Below are 23,766 nucleotides of genomic sequence, written 5' to 3' on the forward strand. Positions count from 1 at the left end.
TCCATGGGGGTAGACTGATTTATAAACGTGCATTTCTTGCCATGTACAGACCAAAATGATGATGATGATGATGATGATGATGATGATGATGAAAGTAATGATAATAATAATAGCAGCAAACAGGAAAGAAATGGCAAGAGCAGGTCAATGTGCAGTACATCAGCAATCAGACTATATGCACCTGAGTGCGTGTGCATATTAATAAGCATGCAATCTGAAAAAGAAATTTGCATGTCTAATTTCACATTGATTTTTATGTATAGCCGGTCTAAATAAAATACTTGTGAACGTATTCCTTGAAAAGAAAGATACAAAAGGAAACTGTCGTCCTTCTCCTCTACTTTTTGCTTCAGATATGATCTTCAGATTTTCCAGATTTTAAACTATATTGCATCTTGGGGCAGAACTTCCTAAATGCAATTATTTCACAAAGTGTCAGTCTTCCTTTGTGCATAGCAGGAGCATAGCAAACTATATTTTTCTTTCAATTTGAGTCTGTCTGAATTCAATGGTGTCTACCACAAGAATGGCAAGAAGTATATTAAGGTTTAACAGGTACGTAGTGTGGTGAAATTCCCTAGTGTCCAAAAGCCAGGACAGTTCCTTGAAGCCATGCCAGGACTTTCTGGCCTTCAGTCTGTTAGGAAGAGCACCAGAGATAATTGCCTTGCAATGCCTTCCCCAACCGTTCCCTAGTCAAAAGCTGCTTTTGTTGTGAAAAGAAAGTGTTTGCTCTGCTGAAGCAGCTTTGTGCTCCCCCACCCCCATCTCCCAAGAAGCAGGGTTAGAGTCTGTGTGCAGGGACAGCTTCAGAAACAGTAGAAGTAGAAGAATTTCAGAAAATCCATGGCGAGAGGCATTGCCTTTTGCTCTTGGTGTGAAGAGAGGCATTGCTCACCAGGCAGTTGTGGAGGCCTTCAAAGCGCCTCCATGCCTAGGAAAGTGATACAGGCACAGATAATGTCTATGCTTTGGGGGCTTGTTTTGTCTTATTTATATTCTACATTCATTTTCCATCACTGTATGCAGTAGACAGTATATAATTTTTAACACACTTGTACATGCCATCAAGTCATCTCCAACTTAGGGCAACCCCATGAAGAATAGCTTCCAGTGTCCTGCCTCTGACAGCCCTGCACAACTCTTGCAAACCCAGGGCTTTGGCTTCCATAACAGAATCAACAGGTGCTTTCCTTTCGTCCAAAGTATCCTCCCATTTAATGGAAGGTTCCTTAGCTGGCATGGTATTGCTATACTGCCTCTCCTGTTCTTGCTAAATATTTCTGGTTAGCCTAGCTAATCAAGTTAGAATATATAGAGAGGATCCAAAGAAACATGTATTAGATACAGGAGAGAACCATGAGCAATCCGTTCATTGGCAGTTTTCCCTCTGCAATAGCAGAGTTGTGTCCAGTACCCTAGTAAACCATTGAGTTGGCTTCTGCCCTAGAACCTCTACCTGGATTCTCTCTGTGCATGTAATTATCTCAACCCAGAATGCAACAGAGAAAAAGCCAGAGCCCAGTGCTAGAGCACCTGCTTTACATGCAGATGGTCCCAGGTTCAGTCCCCTGCATCTTCAACTAGAACTGGGAAAAGCCCATCTGGCACCCTGAAGGTTGCTGCCAGTTGGCATACAAGATATTCAGCTAGATGAGCCAACAATCTGACTCAGTACCAGGCAGCTTTCTAGGGTTATGGTGGCCAGATTCCCATTGGTTGGCAGATTTAAAATATTGGCATCTTTCCCAGGATGAGATGCTGAAATGCCATACTTCCTGTGTCAGTACAGATTTCAGATGCAATAGTGACGAGATACAGAACAGTAGCTGCTTCTGCATATCTCTGCATAGCTTATATATGGATCTCACATAATATGGCAGTCTTCTCCAACCCAGGACATTCAAAATACTTTGGGCTTCAGCTCCTAGTATTCTTGACTGTTGATCATGTTGGCTGGGTTGACAAGCTCTGAAGGCCAAACTGTCTGGAAGGGACCAGGTGGTTGGGAAAGCCTTATAAAGGCCACAGTGTAGAGAGAAGGAATAATGTGGGCTGAAGAGCAGCAGAAACACTCTGCTGTAAGTATTCACTCACCTTCCCGCTTCAAATGTAAACCAGGTTGAATCTCTCCCATATCGCCGGAGGGCACTTAAAGGCCAAGAGACAAGCTTTACTCTGGGATTCTGAATGTCCCAAAGACAGATATTTTCAAAAGTTATCTGCAAGGTACATTCCCCATGCACATCTAAATTAGGAGATGGCATCAAATACACATTGAATCTCTCTAGGAAAAAAACAAAACAAAAATAAACCAGAATCCTTGCAGAATTAAATCATTGCAGTTATTACACAATGATATTAATATTTTAAAAGTTGTACACTATTTTCCATCATCCAAAGTGTTCTGCAATTCTCACCATATTTTTTCCCATAACATTTCTACAAAACAAGAAAGGGAGTCTACATGCTGTGGCAGAACAATACCAGACCAAGACACTGAAATTCTAGAATTGTACCACTTCAGAGGGATCTTATACATTTCAATGTGTGCCACCTTAAAAAAGGAAGAAAGGAATGAAATCATTGAATACTGAATAGGAGCACTTCGTTGCTCTCTGCCTTGACGTGCTAGTTGACTCCATGTAGCAAAATATAATATCCCAGCTGAACAGTTCTAGAATTGCACAACTCAGACTACCTCCATTTTTCTTTTTCAGAACATGTAATTCCCTTACATAAGAAGAGCCATGCTGGATCAGACCAAAGGTCCATCTGGTCCAGCACTTGGTAAACACAAGGGCAAACCAGCTGCCCACACGATCCCTCAAGCAGGATGGGTGCAAGACCTCCTGCCCAATGTCTGCCGCCATGCCACCTGCGGTAAAGGAGGAAGCACATAGTCCACATGGCTTTGAGCTGCTGATAGCCTCCTCCTTCATGAATCTGTCCAAACCCTTTTTAAAGCCATCCAGACTGGCAGCCATTGCCACTTTCCAAGGCAGCGAATTCCATAGTTTGACTATATGCTATGTGAGCTGTTTAGCAATGAAGAGTAGGCAGCAGCATTTAATCTAAGAAAGTTGTCCTTTTCAGGATCTCGGGAACTATTTATTCATCAGTTATGATCCTGGTCCTACTTCCTAAAGCAAATTCTACAGGAAACACCCAACTTCGTTATACAATAGGAATGGTATTGGTTGCCAGTTGAGTGCACATCACTTGGGACTGTAGCTTCAGTGGCACAGACTCCATGTGTCCATTTTAGTGAACAGACAAAGCTGCCATCCAGTTTCATGGCAGTCTTGAAGCTGGATCTAGCCACAGTGTAATGCTTCTGTACCACATGCATGTTGTAAAAACATCATCCTTGTTAAGGGTATATTTTCTCAGCATTTTAGAGCTTGGGTGAACCCGGAAGTCTCTTAACAGAGCCCATTCAACTTATAGAGGTTTTGTTTATTGAATATATGAAATAAGTGAATGTCCAAACAATGCTGGCTATAGCATGGTTGAATTAAGTGTTTTTAAATGACTCAGGAACATGGGATGACTTTTAATCCTTCTGTGTTATTGAGAGCATGCAAGCTGAAACGATTAACTCAATGGTGTTAAACCTATCTCATAAACTATAAAAAGAGAGAGTAGGGAGAGTGTAAGCTGGGATGCGACACAGTGAGCGGTAGTAAATATAGAACGCAAACACGCTTGTATGGAGGAATGTAGCACGCCGTGGCACTGGCCTCCGGCCCTTGAGTATTTCTGCACTGGATGAGCCTATTGCAGAGGCACCCTAAGTGTTTCTATTTGTAGCTGTGTATACAACATATTTACATACCACTTTGTTCCCTCTCTACACCGGAAGCCAGTAGGTCAGGTTCTCCGAGGCTAATATCATTCATCTGAGTCCCCAGGCACTCCACCTGCAAGACTTTGCACCATTCATCCGCTTCCAGTTCTGCATAGAAATTACCAAAAATCTGCATGTTGGGATGAGTCATACATTTAGAGTACTCTATGCAAGTGATTCATGTATATTTATATATGTGGAAAAATTCCATTTACACCGTTATGCCCACCTGATTCACAAGCAAATGTCTTGGATGTGTCATCATGAAAATAGATCCCTACAGCATGCTTCCTTGTGCCTTTTGGCAACCGTGATATATTCTTCACATGGTTAAGTTCTGTAACCTGCAATTAAGACAAATATTTAAAAAAAAAATGCAACAGTAACTTGCAGTCATCATTAAGACTGTTGTATAAAGAGCACCATATAGAATAGGACTGTATAATATATCAGCTGTAAATGACAAACCTCCAGACTTTTTGCTTTTGTTTCTGAATTGTAACTGCAAAAACAGGAGGGCCCCTATGCAGGTGGCAGACCTGTGCTGGTTCCAGCTTTTGGAGGACCCTTAGGTAAGACACGCTCAGTAGGCTTCCTTCCTTACAGAGGTGACCTTCTTGCCACCATTGACAGCAGTCACTACAACTCCTCATCCTCTTTCTCATGATTGCTACACCCTGCTTTCTTGACAGGCAGAGAGTCTGTGGTGCTGGCCCTCCTGCACCTCCTAAGTTAGCCTAGATGGCTCCTATGTGGAAGAAGTTTCTGTCCTATCCCTGTAGAGAAGTAAGATGCAGATTTCATGTCCAGTTAGCTTCTATACATAAAATGAGGTAATTATCCTGTCCTTCATCATGAAATGTCTTGGGTGAACTCTGCTGCTTGATGTGAAGGACGTATGGTTCAATCCAGCAGAGATGCTTTAAATGTTCTTAAGGGTGCAATACAAAGATGTTTTTAAATATATCTGTGGACATGTTACTTAAAACCTACTTTCTTTAATACATCTTAATTGATGCAATACATTCTGGCATTTATCCCCTTTGATAACAGTTGATATTTTCCATATAGCTTAAATCTGAACTCAGTTTCTTAACACTTTTAAAGTTCTTTATGAAGGTAACTGTATGTGGATGAAGCATGGGCTTATTGGCTGCCTCTGAAAGCTTTATGGTGTTTAGGAGGGAAATTGGTAATAAAAGAGAGCCACTACTCAATTTATTCACACTATCAATTCATCCTTAAAGGTCAGACACTGAAAGAGCAACTGCTCTGCAAAAATCTGAAAGGCAGACCAATATATTTCAACATACATTTTGCAAGCCTCGGTTCACATTTGAAGCTTCAAAGTCCATCCACCTGAAGAGTAAAATTGTTTTCACTGGGCTACTTTTGCTTCCACACATTTGAACTTCATGATAGCATCAAGGGAGAAGATTGCTCATCTCCCTTGGTCATTAGCAGTAGTGGTAAAGGGCCTGATGCGAGTATACACATTCAAAAACATCCACGTGAGCACCATTCTGTTTGCCTCAACAATTGCCTGATCCAAAGGCTTTGTGAGTCAGAAAACGTAGGTATTAAGATGTGATGTAATCAACATATAAGCAACAGCAACTGGGCATGAGAGAACTACTGGTGAGTTTTGGTAGGATCTATTCATTCTATTCTGCCAAAACGCCAGAGTAGATTATAGGATTTTATACTCGTTACATTTCCAGAGATGTCCAGCATAGTTTGTTGACCTCCCCAGGCTTTGCAAGTCCTCCTTGCATGTCCTCTGAAACTTCCAGGTCTAACATGATTCAGGATACATGAAAACCATGCTAGCCTCCGCCCACATGCACAGCTGTTTCCAATCCACAAGTTGTGGGATCCATGAAAACACCAGTCCATCACTGCACTTGTCCCTGGAAGAACGCCATTTTTGGCAGCAGGAGGAAATATGCACAGTGGCAACAGGGGAGAAGATGAGTGCAACACTGGTGGGGAAGGAAGTGGTGAGAACAAGGGTGGCAGTGGGGAAGGAGTGTGAGCAAAAACAGAGGAAATTTCAGGCATGAGGAGGTGAGCATGGTGGTGGCAGGTGGTGAGAAGAAACGAGAGATCCCCAGGGGATCTTGGCAGGCACTCGTGTGCCCCTGGGCATTGCGTTGCCAACTCCTGAAACAGAAGACATCTCCAAAGAGATGACCATCCTTTCATAGATTAATTCTACAGAATGTGGAACTTATATCCTCTGGATGTTCCCTCTCCACCACCCTTGTTACAGACTCCCTTTTGTAAAGTCAGTCACCTGGCCCAGAAACTGATGAGTTGCATCTCAGTGAGCCAGGATATCAGGTAGAGGAGAGAGCAAAAGCATCCTTTCTTCCCTGTCTCTACAGATCCTGCTGATGTTTCTCTTCTCTGCTGCCTGGCCTCATAAAGCCTTAAAAGGAAGAAGGTAGCATGGAGGGTCTCATGGATTAGAATGGATTCCTGTCTACAGAGAATTTTACACAAGCTCCTCTAGGTACTCCAAACCTTGACTGGGACAAACAGGCCTCAATGCAGTTGTTTTGGTATTTGATTTTAAAAGCCTGCTAAACCTCTGAGGGTGGCAATGATGGAAAACACACTCCATGGTAGTAGATTGAAAACTAAACTGAACAAGCTTGAACTGAGCCCTTCATTTCCAGGCAAATGCAATGAGGAGTTTAAAGGCAGTTTAAAAATAGGGATATAGAAACATATTTGATTAAGATTTTACCATGACCCTGGTTTGGACCCTGAATGGATGGATTAGCAGCCAAGCAGACAATGTATTTGGAAGATGGAAGCAATTTTTTTATACACCATTTCCCTTCTGCTCCCTCCCATTTTGGATAATTCCTCAACTGTCTGCAGCAGATTTAGGAAAGAGAGATAGGGCTGCCTAGAGAAAAGAGTAATGCCAAGAAGCGCTTCTGCCCTTCTAGCAACCTGAGCATCCTTGAATGCCACTCCATGGATACTCTTGCTGGTGGAAAGAAAGAATGCATCCAAGCTCATGTATCTACAGCAGTTCCATCACAGTAATCTGTTAGCATTATAAATCACCAAAGCAAGTGAGCATAAGTCAGATGAATGAGTGCAATAAATCACTAAAGTAACAAGGGGAAAAATAGTCGGAGAATATCAGTTCCAGGCTCTGTGGAATTGAACTGCTCCCAAATGATTACCTGCAATGCTTATTAAAACAACGTTGATTCCAATAAGGCCAATAAAGGTTTAGTATCCTGCACAATTCCTTCATCCAAGAAAAATAATGTGATTGCATGGAATGGCATAGTCTGTATGTTGAGGAGATAGCTTTATTTATAAGAACAGTGGGAACCAGTGTGATGCAGTGGTTACAGTAATGGACTGGGACTTGGAAGATCCAGGCTCTAGTCTCCACTCAGCCATGAAGTTCTCAGCCTAGCCTGCTATTATCCTAACCTGAAGATACTATAGATAGGATGGGAATCATGTGCATTGCCTTGTGTACCTTGGAAGAAAGGGTATGATGTAACAACAATAGCCATTTTTAAAAGTTGTGCATGTAGGAAAAGTAGAAACTCTATTGATATTGTGTGGGGTGTGAGTAATCCATCACAGGGGTGAGAATTCGTGGATTCCTTGGGCTCAGCTCCCTGGATTCCAGACTCCCTTGTTGCTGCCCCAAGTCCAAGTTTGTGGCAAGGACACCCAACATTTATGGGGCACTTAGCAGGAATCAAGCCCCACAAGCTACACAAGCAGTGTCCTCCTTCCATGCCAGTGCAGGAGCTTTTGTTTGTGATTCTCTACCCGATGGGGAAGAAGGATGTTTGCTTGGGGCTCACCGTGAATGGAGCCTGCATGACCACTGTGCAAGCAGCATTCCTCTTTCACGCCATGTGCAATGGCCTTTGGTTGTGCTATTGCACCTGATGCAAAAGAAGTTGATGGCTGCATAACCTTCATTGTGCAACCATTTGTGGACTACTTCTCAGCTTGCTTTCCAAGGCTGGGCTCAGCACAAGTAGAAATCCACAAATGTTGGAAGGACATATTCAGCTGAGCTTCATCCCAACCCTGCCTGTTGCCATTGCATGAGCTTTCATGTGGCCAATTAAGCCCACAACTATTACATGATCCATAATGCTGTTTTGTGGAGAACTGTTCTGCAAAGAACAACTCTCCAAGAAGCAAAGGAAGGCATGGAAAGGCCACACCTCCCAAGGTGACCTGCCAGGGAATTCTTGTCACAGATGTCACTTTTCAGTGCCAGGAGTATTCCGACTCAGGCCTGGGGATGAAATCCAGCTGGTCTGGGGACCAAATCCAGCCCTTTGAATTCTGTAGATGGCCATATTCCACAGATGGCCACAGTGTATCATCTCATTGACCCACCTAAATGCTGCCTAATTTGGGTGGTTTCCTGGCTTTTCTATGATTTCCAGAAGGTAAAATGCTCTTGCTAAGGTTTCTTTTTACTGGCAGTAAGAACATTTGTTAGAATTATTATTTCATTAAACATGTCTCAGCAAAACACAAAGTGGTATTTGTTGTTGTTGTTGTCAATTCTTGTGAGCTTCCCAGAGAGCTTTGGCTATGAGAAATAGAAATGAATATATAGAACATGTAGATTAGACACGGATTTAGATGTAGATATAGATGCAGGTGTAGATATAAACAGTAAGGATTAAAACATACAAAATGTATAACAATTTAAAACAGTTTGTTTTACAAACAATTTGTTTCTGCACAATTTTATTTCACAATATTCAGCATGATTGTCTCTCTCTGCCCCTTCAGGATGTCATTAAGCAACTATTGCACAGGCCTTTGACTATTACAAAACAAGGCCGTAAGCCTACTCAGAGACTTTGTTTCCCCACGGAAGCCACACAAAGTACAAATTATATAACAGGGTTGGCCAGAACAAGGCTCGTGAGCCTCACGGAGCTCTTTGATTTGATTTTATGGCTCGCAGAGGGATGATCGAAAGCAAGGAACGAGGCACATCCACTGGGCAATGGAGGACGAATGAGTGAATGGCAGCAGTGGCAGCCACGGGCTTTGCTGCTTCCGGTGGTGCTAAGCCCTGCACTCAGGCGCCAGACACAGTTGTTCTGGTTGACTGGTGATGGTCTCCCTCTTCTTGGGGCTCCTCTCATCAGCCCGTGAGGGGAGAGAAGAAGTGAGCCTAGTCCACAGTACATCCAGTGGGCATTGCAGAGTGAGTGGGCAAATGGTGGTGGTGGCGGCGGCAATGACAGGCCGTGATGCATTTCTTTTTTGTTAGTAAAATCAAAGCATCATACAATCCTTGCATGTCACACCTAACAGAGATAATTTCTACAGCCCTGACAATGTATCAGTCAGATTTTCAACAACTCACAACCAAGATGGAGACTCACAAGATCTCTACTAGCAGTAACTAGCCAGATAATTGCAGTGATTTCTCTTTTGTCACAACAAACAAAGAAACAAATATTTGTTTATGTTTTGTGGCCTTCCAACATATGACACGTCCCATATGTGGCTCTTCCATTGAGCAAGTATGACCACCTCATTATATAACAATGGTTGTTATACACAGGGCATTTTTTCACAGGAGGTGAAGCACCTCACCCTGGAGGAGTCTGATCAGGCTCCAAAACCTGGATGGAAACCTGCATGTGCCAGATTATGGGCTGAAAGTCCCCAGCCTTGATTTAAATGAATCACTGGCTTCATTGTTTTGCATTTGATTTTTGTTATCCTGCTTGAGAACCATTGGTCAAAAAGTGAGATATTATTCATGATCATGATGATGAGGACTCAGATTTCATGTGGCTCTCCATGAAACCTCCTGGCAAATCATTTGGCTTAACTGGCTTCTGTATCTTGCTGCAAATACCTTTCTGGTACCTAAACAGACTCTTTAAAAAATAGCATGATCTCATGAATGGCTAAATTCATGCTAGGGATCCTGAGTTGCAGACATTTTTTCCTGAACATGGCAACATCTAGCCTATGGATTATCCATGGGAATTTTTAAATGCCCTTTTTGAGGGGAAAAAAGAGAATATTGCAAAGGCTCTGATCTTATATTCAGGCCCTAATTCCCACATCATCCAAAGAGCAATACATGTACTACTCATAGTTTGCATTACTATGGAGAGAAAGCAGCATAAGATTTGCATCAATAATTTGTCAGCTTAGTATCATTACAGATGATGCACCTTCTGTGCTGAGCTGAAATTAAACTGCTCTCTATATATATCTCACACAATCCCCTACAGGAGATCAAATGAGGAAGAGGAAGAGATTTTTCGTCTCTTCTCATGACTTTCAAAAATGGCGTCACATAAATTACCATGAATATCTATTTCTAGACATGACAAGTGAAGGAAATATTCCTCAGGGTTTTATGACCAATCCTGTATAAATTATACATCAGAGAGATGGAGATGGAAGCAAATAGATTAAGGCAATTCGAATCCAGTATTCCCCTGAGGTTTAATGTTTAAACACCTCTCAAGCCAAATAAGAATGGATTGGCCACCAAAAGCTTATCTTTTTGCTCTCAAGCTCATAGACTCTGTTTGCAGTACAAAATCCCAATTTTCTAATATCTAAAGCTGTAAACCATCAAAGATTAAAAATTAAAGGATTCGCTATTGTTATCATGGGGCCAGAGGAATTATACATGTACTTTGTCCAGCACAGTGAAATACGCCTCCCCACAAGTGTTTTAAAACAACCACACAACACATGTCATTGGCTTTGGTTGTGCCTAGCAATGGTGATTATGTAAATACTGAAGAATTTGGATCTGTTCTATTGGTGCAACACCTGATAAACTCAGAGGCATCTTAAACTGATTCATGTGTCTGTTTACAGTTTCTCCAAAGCTCAGGGGTTTGCAAACCAATTTGATTCATGCCTCCTGCATGTACAGCCAGTTGTGCACTGGAAGGCCATGGCTCAAGGGTTATCTCAATTCATAGGGATGACGACATTAAGTGCCACCCCTCTCTGAGTCTTAGTGCAAGCTTCACAGTCTTTGGAGGTAAATGGCTTCCCCCACGTCATAATGTTGTGATGTGGTTGTACTGCAAGGCAGCTTGGTCTTGTATGGGCAATTAAGCCCTGTTATGACAAAAGGCCTGCTCGTGATGCTGGTGAAAATCACTAGAACTGTACAGTAAATTCCTCCCTGCGGTGGGGAAAAGGAACTCCTGGAAAACAATAAGTTGATGGCCTTGGGCTTTTCAAGCACAGTTTGTTCCCCTCCCTTTCCCTTTCTCATGCATTCTTGGGTCTCTCCAGTCTAGACAAAGTTCATTGCGCTAACCAGTACACTGTCATTTGGCACCGTTTCATAGGACTGGACCTCACTAGCAATGTGCCTGGCCTTTAATGATCAAGGGAGGCTCTTCCCTGTTTCACACAGAGGCATCTAGGATCCCAAGGAACCTTGGTAGTGGGATTGCTGGATACCTGTCACACCTGCTGTTCCGCATCCTTCCAAACAACATGGAAAATGGATTTCTAACTAAAAGGCTTTGTAATGTTAATGCTCACCAAGTGCAAAGGAATAGCATTGCAGAAGTCACTAGCAAAGGAACGGGCAAAGTTAGAATGTTAGCCATTTGAGAAACACAGCCTAGTGATAAGTCAATTCCAAACAGATTACCTCTCCTCCCTTCCAAACTAAAACTGTCAGGCCGAGAGAGACCTTCACCTGACATTTCACAAGTGGTATGCCCTCTTTCCTGGACCCCAGTCCCTAGATGCTTGCTCTGGCCCCTCAGCGCCATGTTCACTAAGTATCTGAAACTGATTGCATCTCAATGACTGCCTAGCTTATCTGTGAGTCCTCTGGCCTTGGTGGTTCAGCAGTGGATTGCAACCCCTCCTCCTCTTCAAAAAATGCTCTTTCAACCAGTTCCAGTTCCTACATTACCTCTGTGCAAGGCCCACTGTGTATGAGACATCTGTCCTCCTTTATAGAGAACACACCTCTGTCTGAAGGGCTATCAGAGAACAGTTGTAACTTCCCTTTAAAGATTTGGTCCAAGCCCAGTTGAAAAACAAAGAACTATGAGAAGCGAGGGCAAGAGCTTCAAGGTGCCCATCAATAGCAGCAGACGAAGAGCAGACAGCAGGTACACAGGACACCTGGTCACAGTCTGCCTTCTATGGTGAGAGATGCATTATAGCCCTACTAACATTATAGTAATAATTTCAAATGTGCATGTATGCATATAAATTAGCACAAGCAAATTTTATGACAGTCTTTCATATTCCTTTATGGTAATGCTTGTCCTCCTTTGGGAGTGATTTGTAATTAGCCATTGCAAACAGCATCCACTGTCCCAAACACGCTTCCAATATAAAAATACAATAGTGAAGATAAGAACCGGGTTTGGGTTTAGGCATATTGATTCACTACACAAAGTATTCCATGAGTAGCTCCTCTACCTCCCACTGCTTAACCAATCACTTAAACCCCGGAACGTGGAGCATCCTTGCTCTCAGACATACTGGAAACATCCCTCCGAATTATCTTGAAGATCATTAGGAAAGAAAAATAAAAATTAAGCTGCCAAAGTTGTAGTGTGCTTATACAGTGACCACACTTGGAATGTTGTGCATAGTTTTGATCACCATGCTTCAAAGGGAATAATGTAATTCAGGTGAAAATGCAGAAAAGGGAAACTAGAATAACCAAGGGACTTCAGCAACACTTCAGTGTGCAAAGGTTACAATGTTAGGCAGGTGAGTCAAACTGGAGGCAACATGATAGAATCATACCTAATATTGGACATGGTGTGATGAAAGTACATAGGAATTTAAAAAAAAAAAATCCAGGGGCATCCGATGAAGTCAAATGTTCAGAGATTCAGGACAGACCTAATCAAGTTCTTCTTCATACAGGGCATAGCTAAACAGTGGAATTTTCAACCACAAAATGAAGTGATGCCCACCAACCTGGATGGTTTTAAAGAGGGATTAGCCAAGCTCATGGAGAATACATCTACCAATGCCTATTAGTTCTAATTTCTATAGATAACCTCCAGTATCAGAGGAAGTACTGTATGCTACTCAACAGCAATTGATTTCAAAATCTGATGTTCCAAAAGCATGTTCATTTTTTAAAAAGAAAAAAAAATGCATTACAGAATAATTTGCTTAAAAGGGCTGCACACCATTAAACTGATAGGCCCTGATGCAGGTAACATTACTGGTGACTAAATCCTATTGAAACCAGAATGACAAGAAAGCTGAGATGAACTTCTGTTTCATTGCTTTCAACGGCACTTAGCCACAAACTTCATTAGCTGGATTGGTACCAAAGGCTAGATTAACTGTGGAAGTAATTTTCATGGGATTCCATGCTCAGTAAGGAAATGTGGGTGAAGGCTGCTTATTATCAAACCCTTCTTACCTTGTGATAGCATCGGAAGTAGGCAGCACGCTCATCTGAAAATTTCTCAATTCTTTTGGGCCCTTTGCTTGATGCTTTCTTGAAAACCAGCCAACATCTCTGATAAATCTAGAAAAACAAAATTCTCCATGACTTGCGTGCCACTGATATTTAAAATAAATCAATACATATCAAATAAGAGCATAAGGACATAGGAAAAACCATGCCAAGGTCCATCTGGTCTAGCACTCCGTACATGCAGGGGGAGGGGCAGCTTCCCATTGGATCCCCTCACGAAGCATCGGAGCCTCACTGTGAGTTGTCCATCCCAGGTCCTTGCTTACAACAGTAGCTGTCAAGAGGGATTCAACAGCAAGGGGAGCCCTTCTTGTCAATTAGGCTAGATGCTGTATATGGCAATATAGGGCCAGGAAAGTGTGGGGCAATGCAAAGCTTTCTCAAAATGCACTCAAAATGCACTCATTTTAAATTTGAAAAAGTAGATGGATTTGGGAATTGTTCGCACAACTTGCATGTTCAGTCGCTGTTCGTTCTGCACAATTTTCTCATTTGCACAAAATGTACAGCAAGCACTAGCATGAGTGTAAGCCAAAGACAGACAAGTTACAGGCTGACACCTGATGAGCTATAACATTTCTTTCTTCCTATTCCTAGTGTTTGCTTGTTTGTTTGTTTATGTTTGTACTGCCCAATAGCCAAGGTTCTCTGGGCAGTTAACAAAAGTTGAAATTAAATTTTAAAAAGACCAAAAAATGAATTAATTTAAAACAAAAAAACTATAATAGCACTAATGGAGGAATCGTTTGCTTTGCTTTCCTGCAGCTCATCTTAACTAAAGGGGAATTCTTGTGCCCCTTAAAAACACAGTGGGTTGCATCCTGCAGAATTAAACTCAGTTAAAATTGTACTCAGGGGAATCAGGCAAGTTACATAGCTTTATATTTATTTCAATGGGCCTAAGTTCAACTAACCCAGTCTAGTTCCAACCCAATGATTAGCAATCTCAATCTACATCTTTTTTCTAGCTGGCTTGTTAGGAATTTTAGGCCTTTTTCTGTCTAAACATGGATAGAATTGCACCATTGTATCTCTAAGTTACAGTATTACACATTACTTGAAGCTCTTTCCTTGCTCTTTCCAATTACTTCACAGCAGCGTGTTTTGCACCAGCTTCAAAAACCAGTAAACCAATCATAACATTTCTTTTGGTTAGAAGCCTGTGAACATTTAATGCAATGTTTAGTCATGCCATTGATACAGTTGGATTTGTTATAGAAAAGCTGCAGCTCAATCGTTCACCATCTAGACAGATGGTTATGCGGGGGATAGAATGAAAGCAGTACACCATGTTTAGACAACCAAGAAGAAATTAATTTAGCTGCATGGTTTAAAAAAACATAAAGATGTTACATGGGGAGGAGAACAAAATGGTCCAGTAGGATATGGTGTAACATGAACTTCATTTAGCAGTGCAAAAAGAACTTCACCAGCTGCAAGATGTGAGGTTCAAGGGTGGCAGATAGTGCATTAGATAGAGCTTTGGTATCCATGCACCTGAATTTACATGCATCTGTCACATAGGTCACCAAAAGGAAACCTCTGGTCCATGGACCCAAGAAGACCTATGTCGTTTCTTCTTCCAACCTGGGATCTCCTTCCCATCCACCAAGTTGGTGGGGGAGGGCTCTTAGCAGGTGATCAGAGGTAAGTATTTTCCTTTATTACTTTACAGGGAAAAATGTTTATCTCTGATCAGTTCCTGTTTGGAGATAATAGGGATTCCCCCCACCCCGGTCAGTGAAGGAGCAGGAAACTGTAGAATGATTCAAACTGGCTTCCTTCTGAGCTTTGACCTGCAGGGCTTTTATGACTTCCTTCTGAATACACAGGCAGAAGCTCACAGGTGAGTGATGGGTTGTTCGTGCTTATTTCTGAATAGAAATTTAGAATTGTGATGTCTGAGGTGCGTATCTGCCTACTTTAGGGCTGAGATGCGTGTTGCCTCTGTCCTAAACTTCCACAGGAATGTTGCCCCAGAGAACTTCTCTGGAATGGAATGTCTAAAAATTGCTTCCCAGTCCTAATTTCAACTCTCAGGGATTAAATTTCTAGAGCATCCTTGACCAAGCAACTGCACTTGAGTTGTGTTAAACTGAGATTCTCATCATTCCAGATAGCAGGGGCCTCCTTGATGGAAGCTGTAGTCCAACCCATCCTGAGGGCAACAGGTTGGGGAAGGCTGCTCTAGAAAACTAAGGTTAGGAAACTTAAATGGCATCTCTAGGGATCTCATATGAGTCTAACACTTACAAACCTTGGGTTTGCGCGTTCTTCTCCCTCTCTCTACTTCCAGTGTAGTTGCAAACAAACCATGAACTATTAACCATGAACAGGCTAGAACTTGTGCACACTCTAAAAACCCATCTCCAAAAATCTCCCCAAAAAATAAAAATAAATACACATTATTTATTTATTTATTTAAAACATTTTTATGCTGCCCCCATCGCAGCAAAGCCTTGGGGCGGCTCACAACAAAAACAAACTATACAAATATAACAATTATACAACAAAAATAATGCAGTAATAAGGCATGTATGAGGAAAAGGTACTGATCCTTCAAAAAAGGAATAGTTGAAACATTGTGTTGCTAAGAGATAAAAAATAGAATGCCCTAGGGGGACAACACTAGTAAACAATTATGATAGCATATGATTTAAAAAGATTGCAAAACTGCTATATGAATATTAGTCTTTCTAGTCTATTTAGAAAACGCAAATGGTAGGTATGTAAAGTATAAAGCGTAAAGTAATGTTGGGTCCCAGGGGATCACTACTGCCTAAAGAGCTGCTTTGTCGGTGTTGAGATGCCACGCAAACCTAATGCGTTTATAATTAAAGCTGACAGTACATCTTTCTCTCCCATTATGTACCCTTGAGAAAGGGAATACATCATTTTGTTAGCTGGACAGTTAACAAAGTATTTTGTACTTGGGAGAAGATGCAGGGGAAAAAACAAGCAAAAAGACACAGTGGTTTGATGGACTGGAATTTAGGGGTTTCGACATCTCATTCAGAGAATTTGGGTTAGTTTTGTGCAGTAGCTTCACAAAGTTCAGCTACATATCCATTTCATAGGACTGGGCCCAAAGCTAAAGGACATCAGCGATTGGACAGAAAAGAAACATATTTGGTAATGATTCTAATAAAAGATAGTAATAGAACTAATTATGACACAAAGATAGAATGTGCAAAGATGGAACATTCAGAAGTTGCAGTGAACAAGCAAACAAGAACATTCCTTATATGAAATCAGACTATCAATCTAGATCAGTACAGTCTACATCACTCTTCCCCAATCTAGTGTCTTCCAGGTGCGTTAGAAGTCAATTCCTATCAGCCTCAGCCAACATAGACAATGGTCAAGGGGTTGGAGCAACTCTTGTGTGAGGAATGGCTACAACAACTGGGATTATTCAGCTTAGAAAAAAGGCAGAGGAGGACCGGGGCTTGGGCCAGGGCTGGGGCTGGGAAGACAGAATAGAAGCCTTTAAAATTATACATGGTGTATAAAAAAGAGAGATAAGACACTTTTGCTTTTCTACCACATTATAGACTTCAGGGTTATCCCATGGAACTGATTTGTGGGAGATTCAATAAAACGTAAATGAAGAATTCTTCACACAGCACAATAGTGAAACTATGGGATTCATTGCCACAAGATGTGGTGCAGGCCACCCATTTGGACAGTTTTAAATTGAGATTGGACAAATTCATGGAGAAGGAGGTTATCAAAGGCTACCATACAATGTGGAAGCAGTTTTAAAGCACAGGATGGGGGTTGCAGGTTGAAGTAACATTCTTCCCAGCACAAGAAGTGCATAAGGCTCTCTAGAGAGAGGTATAAAACCAATAAAATTACCTAACTGCAGCAACATATACATTCATTCTATCTCATGCAGATGTCTGTAAATATTTAATCTTATGCCTATTTACACAGAAAAATATTCTTCAGCATCCATCATTCTTCAGCCATCCTGGCTTGTTAGAGAATTCTTGGCGATGTAGGTGAATTTTCTTATCTAAATATACAAAGGCCTGCATACAAAGAGGTTATAATCCTGACAGTGCTCTAACACATTTATATATGTATGTATTATTTCTATATCCCTATTTGAAGGGACTGCAGGTGGCGCAGTGGTTTAAACCGCTGTGCTGCTGGGCTAGTTGATCGAAAGGTCACCGGTTCAAATCTGCACAACGGAGTGAGATCCCGTTGCTTCGTCCCAGCTCCTGCCAACCTTGCAGTTCGAAAGCATGCAAATGCAGGTAGATAAAAAGGTGCCACTTCGGTGAGCAGGTAACAGCGTTCCGTGCACTTCAGTGTTTAGTCATGCCGGCCACATGACTACGGAGACTGTCTGCGGACAAACGCTGGCTCCCTCGGCCAGGAAATGGAGATGAGCACCGCCCCCTAGAGTCAGGCATGGCTGGACTTCACGTCAAGGGGAAACCTTTACCTTTACCTTTTATCCCTATTTGAGCTACAATGTTTTCTCTGTGTTTCTCATATTGCATACCACATGAACCATGACCAGGATCCTAAGAACTACTCAGTGAGAATATTGAGAGCCCCCCCACCACCACCCACATTTAAACCAAAAACTCCCTGTTCCATAGTACAAAATTCTTCCAAATGTTCCCAGTGTTTTCACTGTGGCTTACCAAGTAGCATTGTGATTTGGTCCTAAGGAAAGGTAACCCCATGCTTTTTGCCATATGCCTGATGAATCACATGGCTCTTTGGATCCTAGATTTTTGCATTTTTGAAAGTTTGCAAAAGAATTGTTTTAGACTAGTCTTCTCCAACCAGCGCCCTCCTGATGTGGGAGCTCTAATCTACATACCTGAAAAATGCCTGACTGGGGAAAGTTGACCAATCAGACACAAAGAGGCATTCCTGAGATCTCCTATGAACAAAGCCATGCAATCCACTGTTACATTGCATGATCCCTTTCCAAACCCTAGTTACATTTCATTTTTGTCATGCCAAGTTTGGGTACCAAAGATAGAAATCACCCTGAGAAAAGAAAGTTGATGCTTGATTGTATAATAATACCACAGGATAAAGAAACTCAATTCCATTCCTAAAATGTGGAGAGGTGTGCCAGCAACCACTGAGATATCCAGGTGGCATTGTGTTAAGCAGCTAAGAAATTAAAAAATGCAGTCAAGACTTGAGGGATCCAGCTGGTGGATGAACAATCTGTGTCTTATTAAAATAACCCTAGGATTATTTGCAAAGGTTAAGCATCATTGTTTGAATCTGTAACACTAACAGCCAGGAGGTAAACATGCCTATTTGTTGAGTGTAACAATGATACTGCTAAGAAGGGTTTTGCCTTCAGACAAAAGGAAATGTCCTCCCCCCTCCTTTTTGTAAATCTACAAATCATGACTTGAGGGCCTATTAGTCTACTTCTGAAAACTTTGTGGTATGCTAATGTTTATACTAACAAGGGTGTTAATTTGTGTGGCATTTATTGAAAGGTTAGAAACCATGGAATTATTATTCTTTGGGAGGGTTGTTTTAAATTGTTATTCAGCTCCCAGAGAAAGTTCCTCTGCAGAGCACTTATCAAAATAAATGCAAGTTTAGACCAAGAAAAATAATGGAATATCTTCCATTCATTTCAGTGGGTTTCTGCAGAAAATGGCCCTTTGGTCCCTACTGTTCTGTTTGTTTTCCCAGTCTGACACTCTTCTGTTCCTCAATTCTGCACCTCAGCAGTTCATGCTGTAAAGCTATGGAAAATCTACAGAACAAAGATTTTGTAAACTTCAGTAGTACGCAGGCAAGCCTGGAAATCCTTGAACTTGTGTGCCTCCCCATCACCAGCACTATCATGTCTGGTGGGGTCACAAGGAGGAGAACAGAAGCATCTCCTTCTAGGTATAATTTATGTCCAACAAGGATAAATGGCAGTGATTTTAAACCAGGGGCAGTCAGAAGGTAGAACTGGATCTCTGATCAATTTGCAGTAGAACAGCAAGGATTGTTGACTCCTGGTTGTTTAACGTTGTTGTTGTTATGTGCCATGAAGTTGTCCTCAACTTATGGCGACCTTATGGAAGAAAACCTTCCAAAATGACCTATCCATGACTTCCCTGCTAGCTTTACTAAATTGAAGGCTGTGGCTTCCTTTGCGGAGTCCAGCCATTTGGTCTTCCTTTTCTTCTGCTGCCTTTGACTTTCTCTAGCATGATTGTCTTATCCAGGGTCTCTTGCCTTCTCACAGTGTGTCCAAGGTATGATAGCCTCCGCTTTTCATCTTTCCTTGTAGGGAAAGCACTGACTTTTTCTTAATCTAGGACCCACTTATTCATCTTTCTGATGGTCCAGGGGATTTGCAAAGCTCTACTCCAGCACCATGTTTTGAATGCAACAATTTTAAGTCCCCTTCTGCCCTACACTGCTGAAACAAAGTTCTGAGTAAGCAGGTGTACATATTTGTGTAATACTACTGTAATCTCCGTCTAGTTCTGGTAGACAAGATAAATTACTGGCCTTGGAATTGTTTAAGTCTAAATGTCTGTCTCTTGCACCAGGTTCAAGCTGGTGTACCTTGAGGGTCTAAGGAAGAAGTGAAGTAGATTCCACAAGTCAGAACTTTGCCTACTCCTTTTTTTAAAAAAAGCTCTAGTTTATTGAAACAAGCTGAGATCAATGCATGGTTGCTGATCCCGACTTGATTCAATTACCCATAATTTATACTAACCATGACTTCCAGTTCAGAGTCATGACTCCCAGTTTGACCCATACCATCTTTTTCACATGCACAATTCCTCTGTTGTTGAGTGGTTGGGGCTTCTTAACTACCTTTAGCAGGCCACTCTGACTCTGAGTGGCCATGTGTCCTGTTTTATAGAGAATAGGCTTCTATTTGAAGAGCTTCCAGAGCATTGTCCCCTGTTTTGAAGGCATCCTTTGTGGGCTGTCCAGCCTAACTCCACTTTAAAGAGAAAAGGCAATCAAAAGGAATAGCTGTTTCTTGCACGCACGCATACTCACATGCACGCATGCACACGCATACCTGCCCCAGCACCACCTTAAGAATGAACACAGTTGTCCATGCTATGGTAAGGTACACAGTACTGCCTAAATAAAAATTAATTCTGCTTAAAGTATAATAATTTCTAAGTGTGCACCTCTGGCTATAAATCAGCATATGCACATTTTATGCAAACCACTGTTCTCATTAGTCCTCCGTTGTGGTGATGAAATACACTGTGCAAGTGAAGTAGGTTCATAGACAACTAATGCCAAAATCCTTTGGAAACATTTGGTCTGTGAACAATAGACCTGAATAATAACTGTGCATTAATTTATTCTTTCCCTGACTCTTCTCGTATCTATTCACAACAATAATTTGGATCAACATCCAGTATGTAAAATAGGTTGCGTGTGCATTTCAATGGGAGATGAGGAAATGGAGCCACTTGAAAAGCAAAGCTACAGAGAAGCTCCCCTTGATAAAAAAAAAGCTTGTATGGTCAAATGGTTCCTAGACCAATATTATCAGAGCATCATGTTGAATTCCTCACTCCAAAGCCTCTACATTTTCAGTTTTTGCTTAAAATGTGCACTGGAAAAAGAAGAAGTTCCAGCTTGTTTTATTCTTCCTTTATGGCAAAGATCATTGCTTTTCATACAAAAGATCCTCAGTCCAGTCATTGCCAGCTTCAAGGGAGCCTGAGAATAGACTCCTGTATTGAACTCTGCACTGCTGCTGCCAGCCAGTGCATGTTACACTGAGCTAGATGGGCCAATCATTTGACTTGGTATAAGCCATCTTCCCATGCTTTTACCACCTCAGAAAGCAGATCCTGCCACTCCATGAGGTGCATTGGAACTGCATGTTCCTTGAGGAATTTATACATCTTTCTTCAAGCATTAAAAACCCCTACCACACATCTTAACTGCTTTTCATATGTCACCTTGATTAAAAGGTGTAGCATTCTCCCTGCTTTGATCTCTTGTCCCCCTGCCTGTGAATTTTATTTATTGCAAAAGAAAAATCAAAAGACCACCACTCTTTCCACTTAACTCCCACAGTGGCTGTGCAGGGTAGGGACTCTCTCATGCTGCCCAAGTCGGCCACACCCCAAGTAAACCCAAATTGTTATGTATTTGAATCTGAAGTTGCAAAGATTCATAAAACTTGCACAAATGACCTCAAAGCTTGCAGATGTATGAGAATCGTGTCACATTTATCTTGGAGCCTGTCCTACCTCAGATGGAGGGATGGGGCGGGGGGGCAGAGGCAAGTATTTAAATCAATGCACATTTACCTAATAGGATAAGAGAAAAAGGTCACAAAGAGAATGGTAATATACATTTTGAGACAGAAGAAAATCCTACAAGTCCCAGGATTTCTTGCCGAGCTATGCTTGTATAGGATTGTACCCCAAATCACAATCTAGCTGCAGAGAGTCCCTAAATTCCACAAAATACAAATTAGCTCTCAGTGCATTGATTCAATTGAACTTAACTTGCAGTCCCATGGTCCCATTAGTGGGTACATTACAAGCATTAGCATGGGCTTCTTGCAAATTGGAGCCACCCTGTTTGAAAGTTCACTTGCTCCAAATCAAGCAGAGCAATGTTTCTAGTCCGCTATGCAAGCAAGGTGACTAAGGCCCAGTTCAGTTTGAGTGCCATCACCACCTCTCCTGCCCCAGGCCCAGTAGCTAACCTTAGGGTGCAAAAGACAGGCAATAGCAGTGACAGAGGCTCCAAGACCTCACAAGATCCCATCCTCTCTCTACAAGATGGGGCTGAGGCTACTGGATTCCAAATCCTTGGCATGAAAATTGAGCTATGCCAAGGCCTTGTGGACTTCAGCTTGTTGGAAAGAATACCAGAGATTATCCTGAGGTTACTTTTCCCCAGATATATTACTTAGGGTGAGAACCAAAACTGTTTACTCTACTGAAGAAGCCTGGTCCTTCCACTGTCTTCCAGAGTGGGAGAAGGGAATGTTATAAAAGCCACAGCAAGAGTCATTGGCTTGTGTTCTTGGCTTGAAGAAAGGAATTGCTTGGCGGATTTTGGAGGCCCACAGAGCATCTGCTGGCCTATTCAGAGAACCAATACAACCAGAGATAAAAGGGTGTGTAAATGTTCTTTTGCTTTTTTATATTCTGCACCCACATATCTTCTTTGTATTCAACAAAATGTATGCCATCTTTGACACAAACAGGTTTGCTTTGCCCTCAAATCTCAGTGAGGTGCCTTGGCTGGACTAGGCCTATGAAATTAGTACACCATGTGTTCTTTTCTGTAAAGGACTGTCCCATATTTGAAGGAATGTAGGAGAATCATCCCCTGTTTGAAGGCATCCTCAGTTTGAAATGCTGAGCCATTCAAGAGAAAGGAAAGAACTATTACCCATCAATAGTCTATGCTTCAACAGTCCATGGGAGAGGCAGCCTGAATCTGGTCAGAATCTTTAGCATGTGTTTCTATTCAAAGTATAATAATGGTTTCCCGATGTGGATATGCATATGAGTGAACAGATACAAATATTATGCCAGTATTTGCCCTCTTTTGTACTTTTCTGACCAGGGCACTTGCAAAATGCTCCATCTTTGAGGACTGGACTGTAGGGTGCATGTAACTTCTTGCTAGGAAATAAGTCCCATTGAACCTACTGGAGCTTCACCGTGCTTAGGATTGCGATGCACATCATGACTAGCTTAGCTGGATGAGGGCCATCTGTTTTGTAGTGCAAAAAAAGAAACGTTATTTTTGGAAGAAAATTTAGCACAGAACCCATATTTAGAGGGATCAATAGGATACATTGTCAGAAATCTTATTTCATTTTCTTTTGCACCAGGATTACAGGAAAACAAACCCAAAGACAAAGAGTGCCATGTATGCCTAAGTGGTGCTTCTTCCAAATGATTCATCTGCCACTTTCCTTAAAGCCGAGCAAAAGCAACTGCTTCACGCTTCTGTATTGATCCCCGCTCATGGCCGCTATTGCAGCAGGACGCTTTTCACAGTCTAGGTGTCAAACAGTAGCCATTTTTTCGATATGGAGAGGATTAAATATCTGAAGGAACACCAGGAGGAAATAAGGTTCGACCCTCTATCCCCCTCATCACTGCCCCATTCAGCTCTTATTTCTTCAGCTCAGTGTCTGGTTAGACAAACTGCCGATAATCACGCTAACACCATGATAGAAACTGGCATTTTAGAACACAGACAAAAAGAAGGAAAACGTGCTGTGGATATCTTAGTGCAGATTCTGACAGGAGTCCCTGAACCAAACCTCAGTTGTGGTCTGCACTAGCTTCATCCTTCTGCAATTGGCCTTTAAAACATGTTTCTTTTCTTCCCTTGGCTGTGGCAGGTACCTTTACCACTGAAAGCCAGGAAGCTTTGAGTAAGCAAACACCTCTTACTGTTGGAGTGGCCAAGTGTCTTA

At 41.8% G+C, this 23,766-nt stretch overlaps 1 protein-coding gene across 1 annotated transcript in view; it reads right to left on the reverse strand.

The window, feature by feature from the left end:
* The window catches only part of DOK5 (docking protein 5), a 57,543-nt gene that overhangs the window by 8,307 nt on the left and 25,470 nt on the right, over window positions 1–23,766 (reverse strand). Inside the window, exons 2-5 of the mRNA XM_044455166.1 lie at window positions 13,278–13,385; window positions 4,080–4,194; window positions 3,839–3,958; window positions 2,097–2,287 (exon numbers count right to left, since the gene is read on the reverse strand). Of these exons, the coding sequence (XP_044311101.1) occupies window positions 2,097–2,287; window positions 3,839–3,958; window positions 4,080–4,194; window positions 13,278–13,385 (534 nt within the window). The remainder of the gene's footprint in view (window positions 1–2,096; window positions 2,288–3,838; window positions 3,959–4,079; window positions 4,195–13,277; window positions 13,386–23,766) is intronic.

This window comes from Varanus komodoensis, unplaced genomic scaffold, assembly GCF_004798865.1.
Source record: "Varanus komodoensis strain SLA01 unplaced genomic scaffold, ASM479886v1 scaffold8, whole genome shotgun sequence".
NCBI classification, from domain to species: Eukaryota; Metazoa; Chordata; class Lepidosauria; order Squamata; family Varanidae; genus Varanus; species Varanus komodoensis.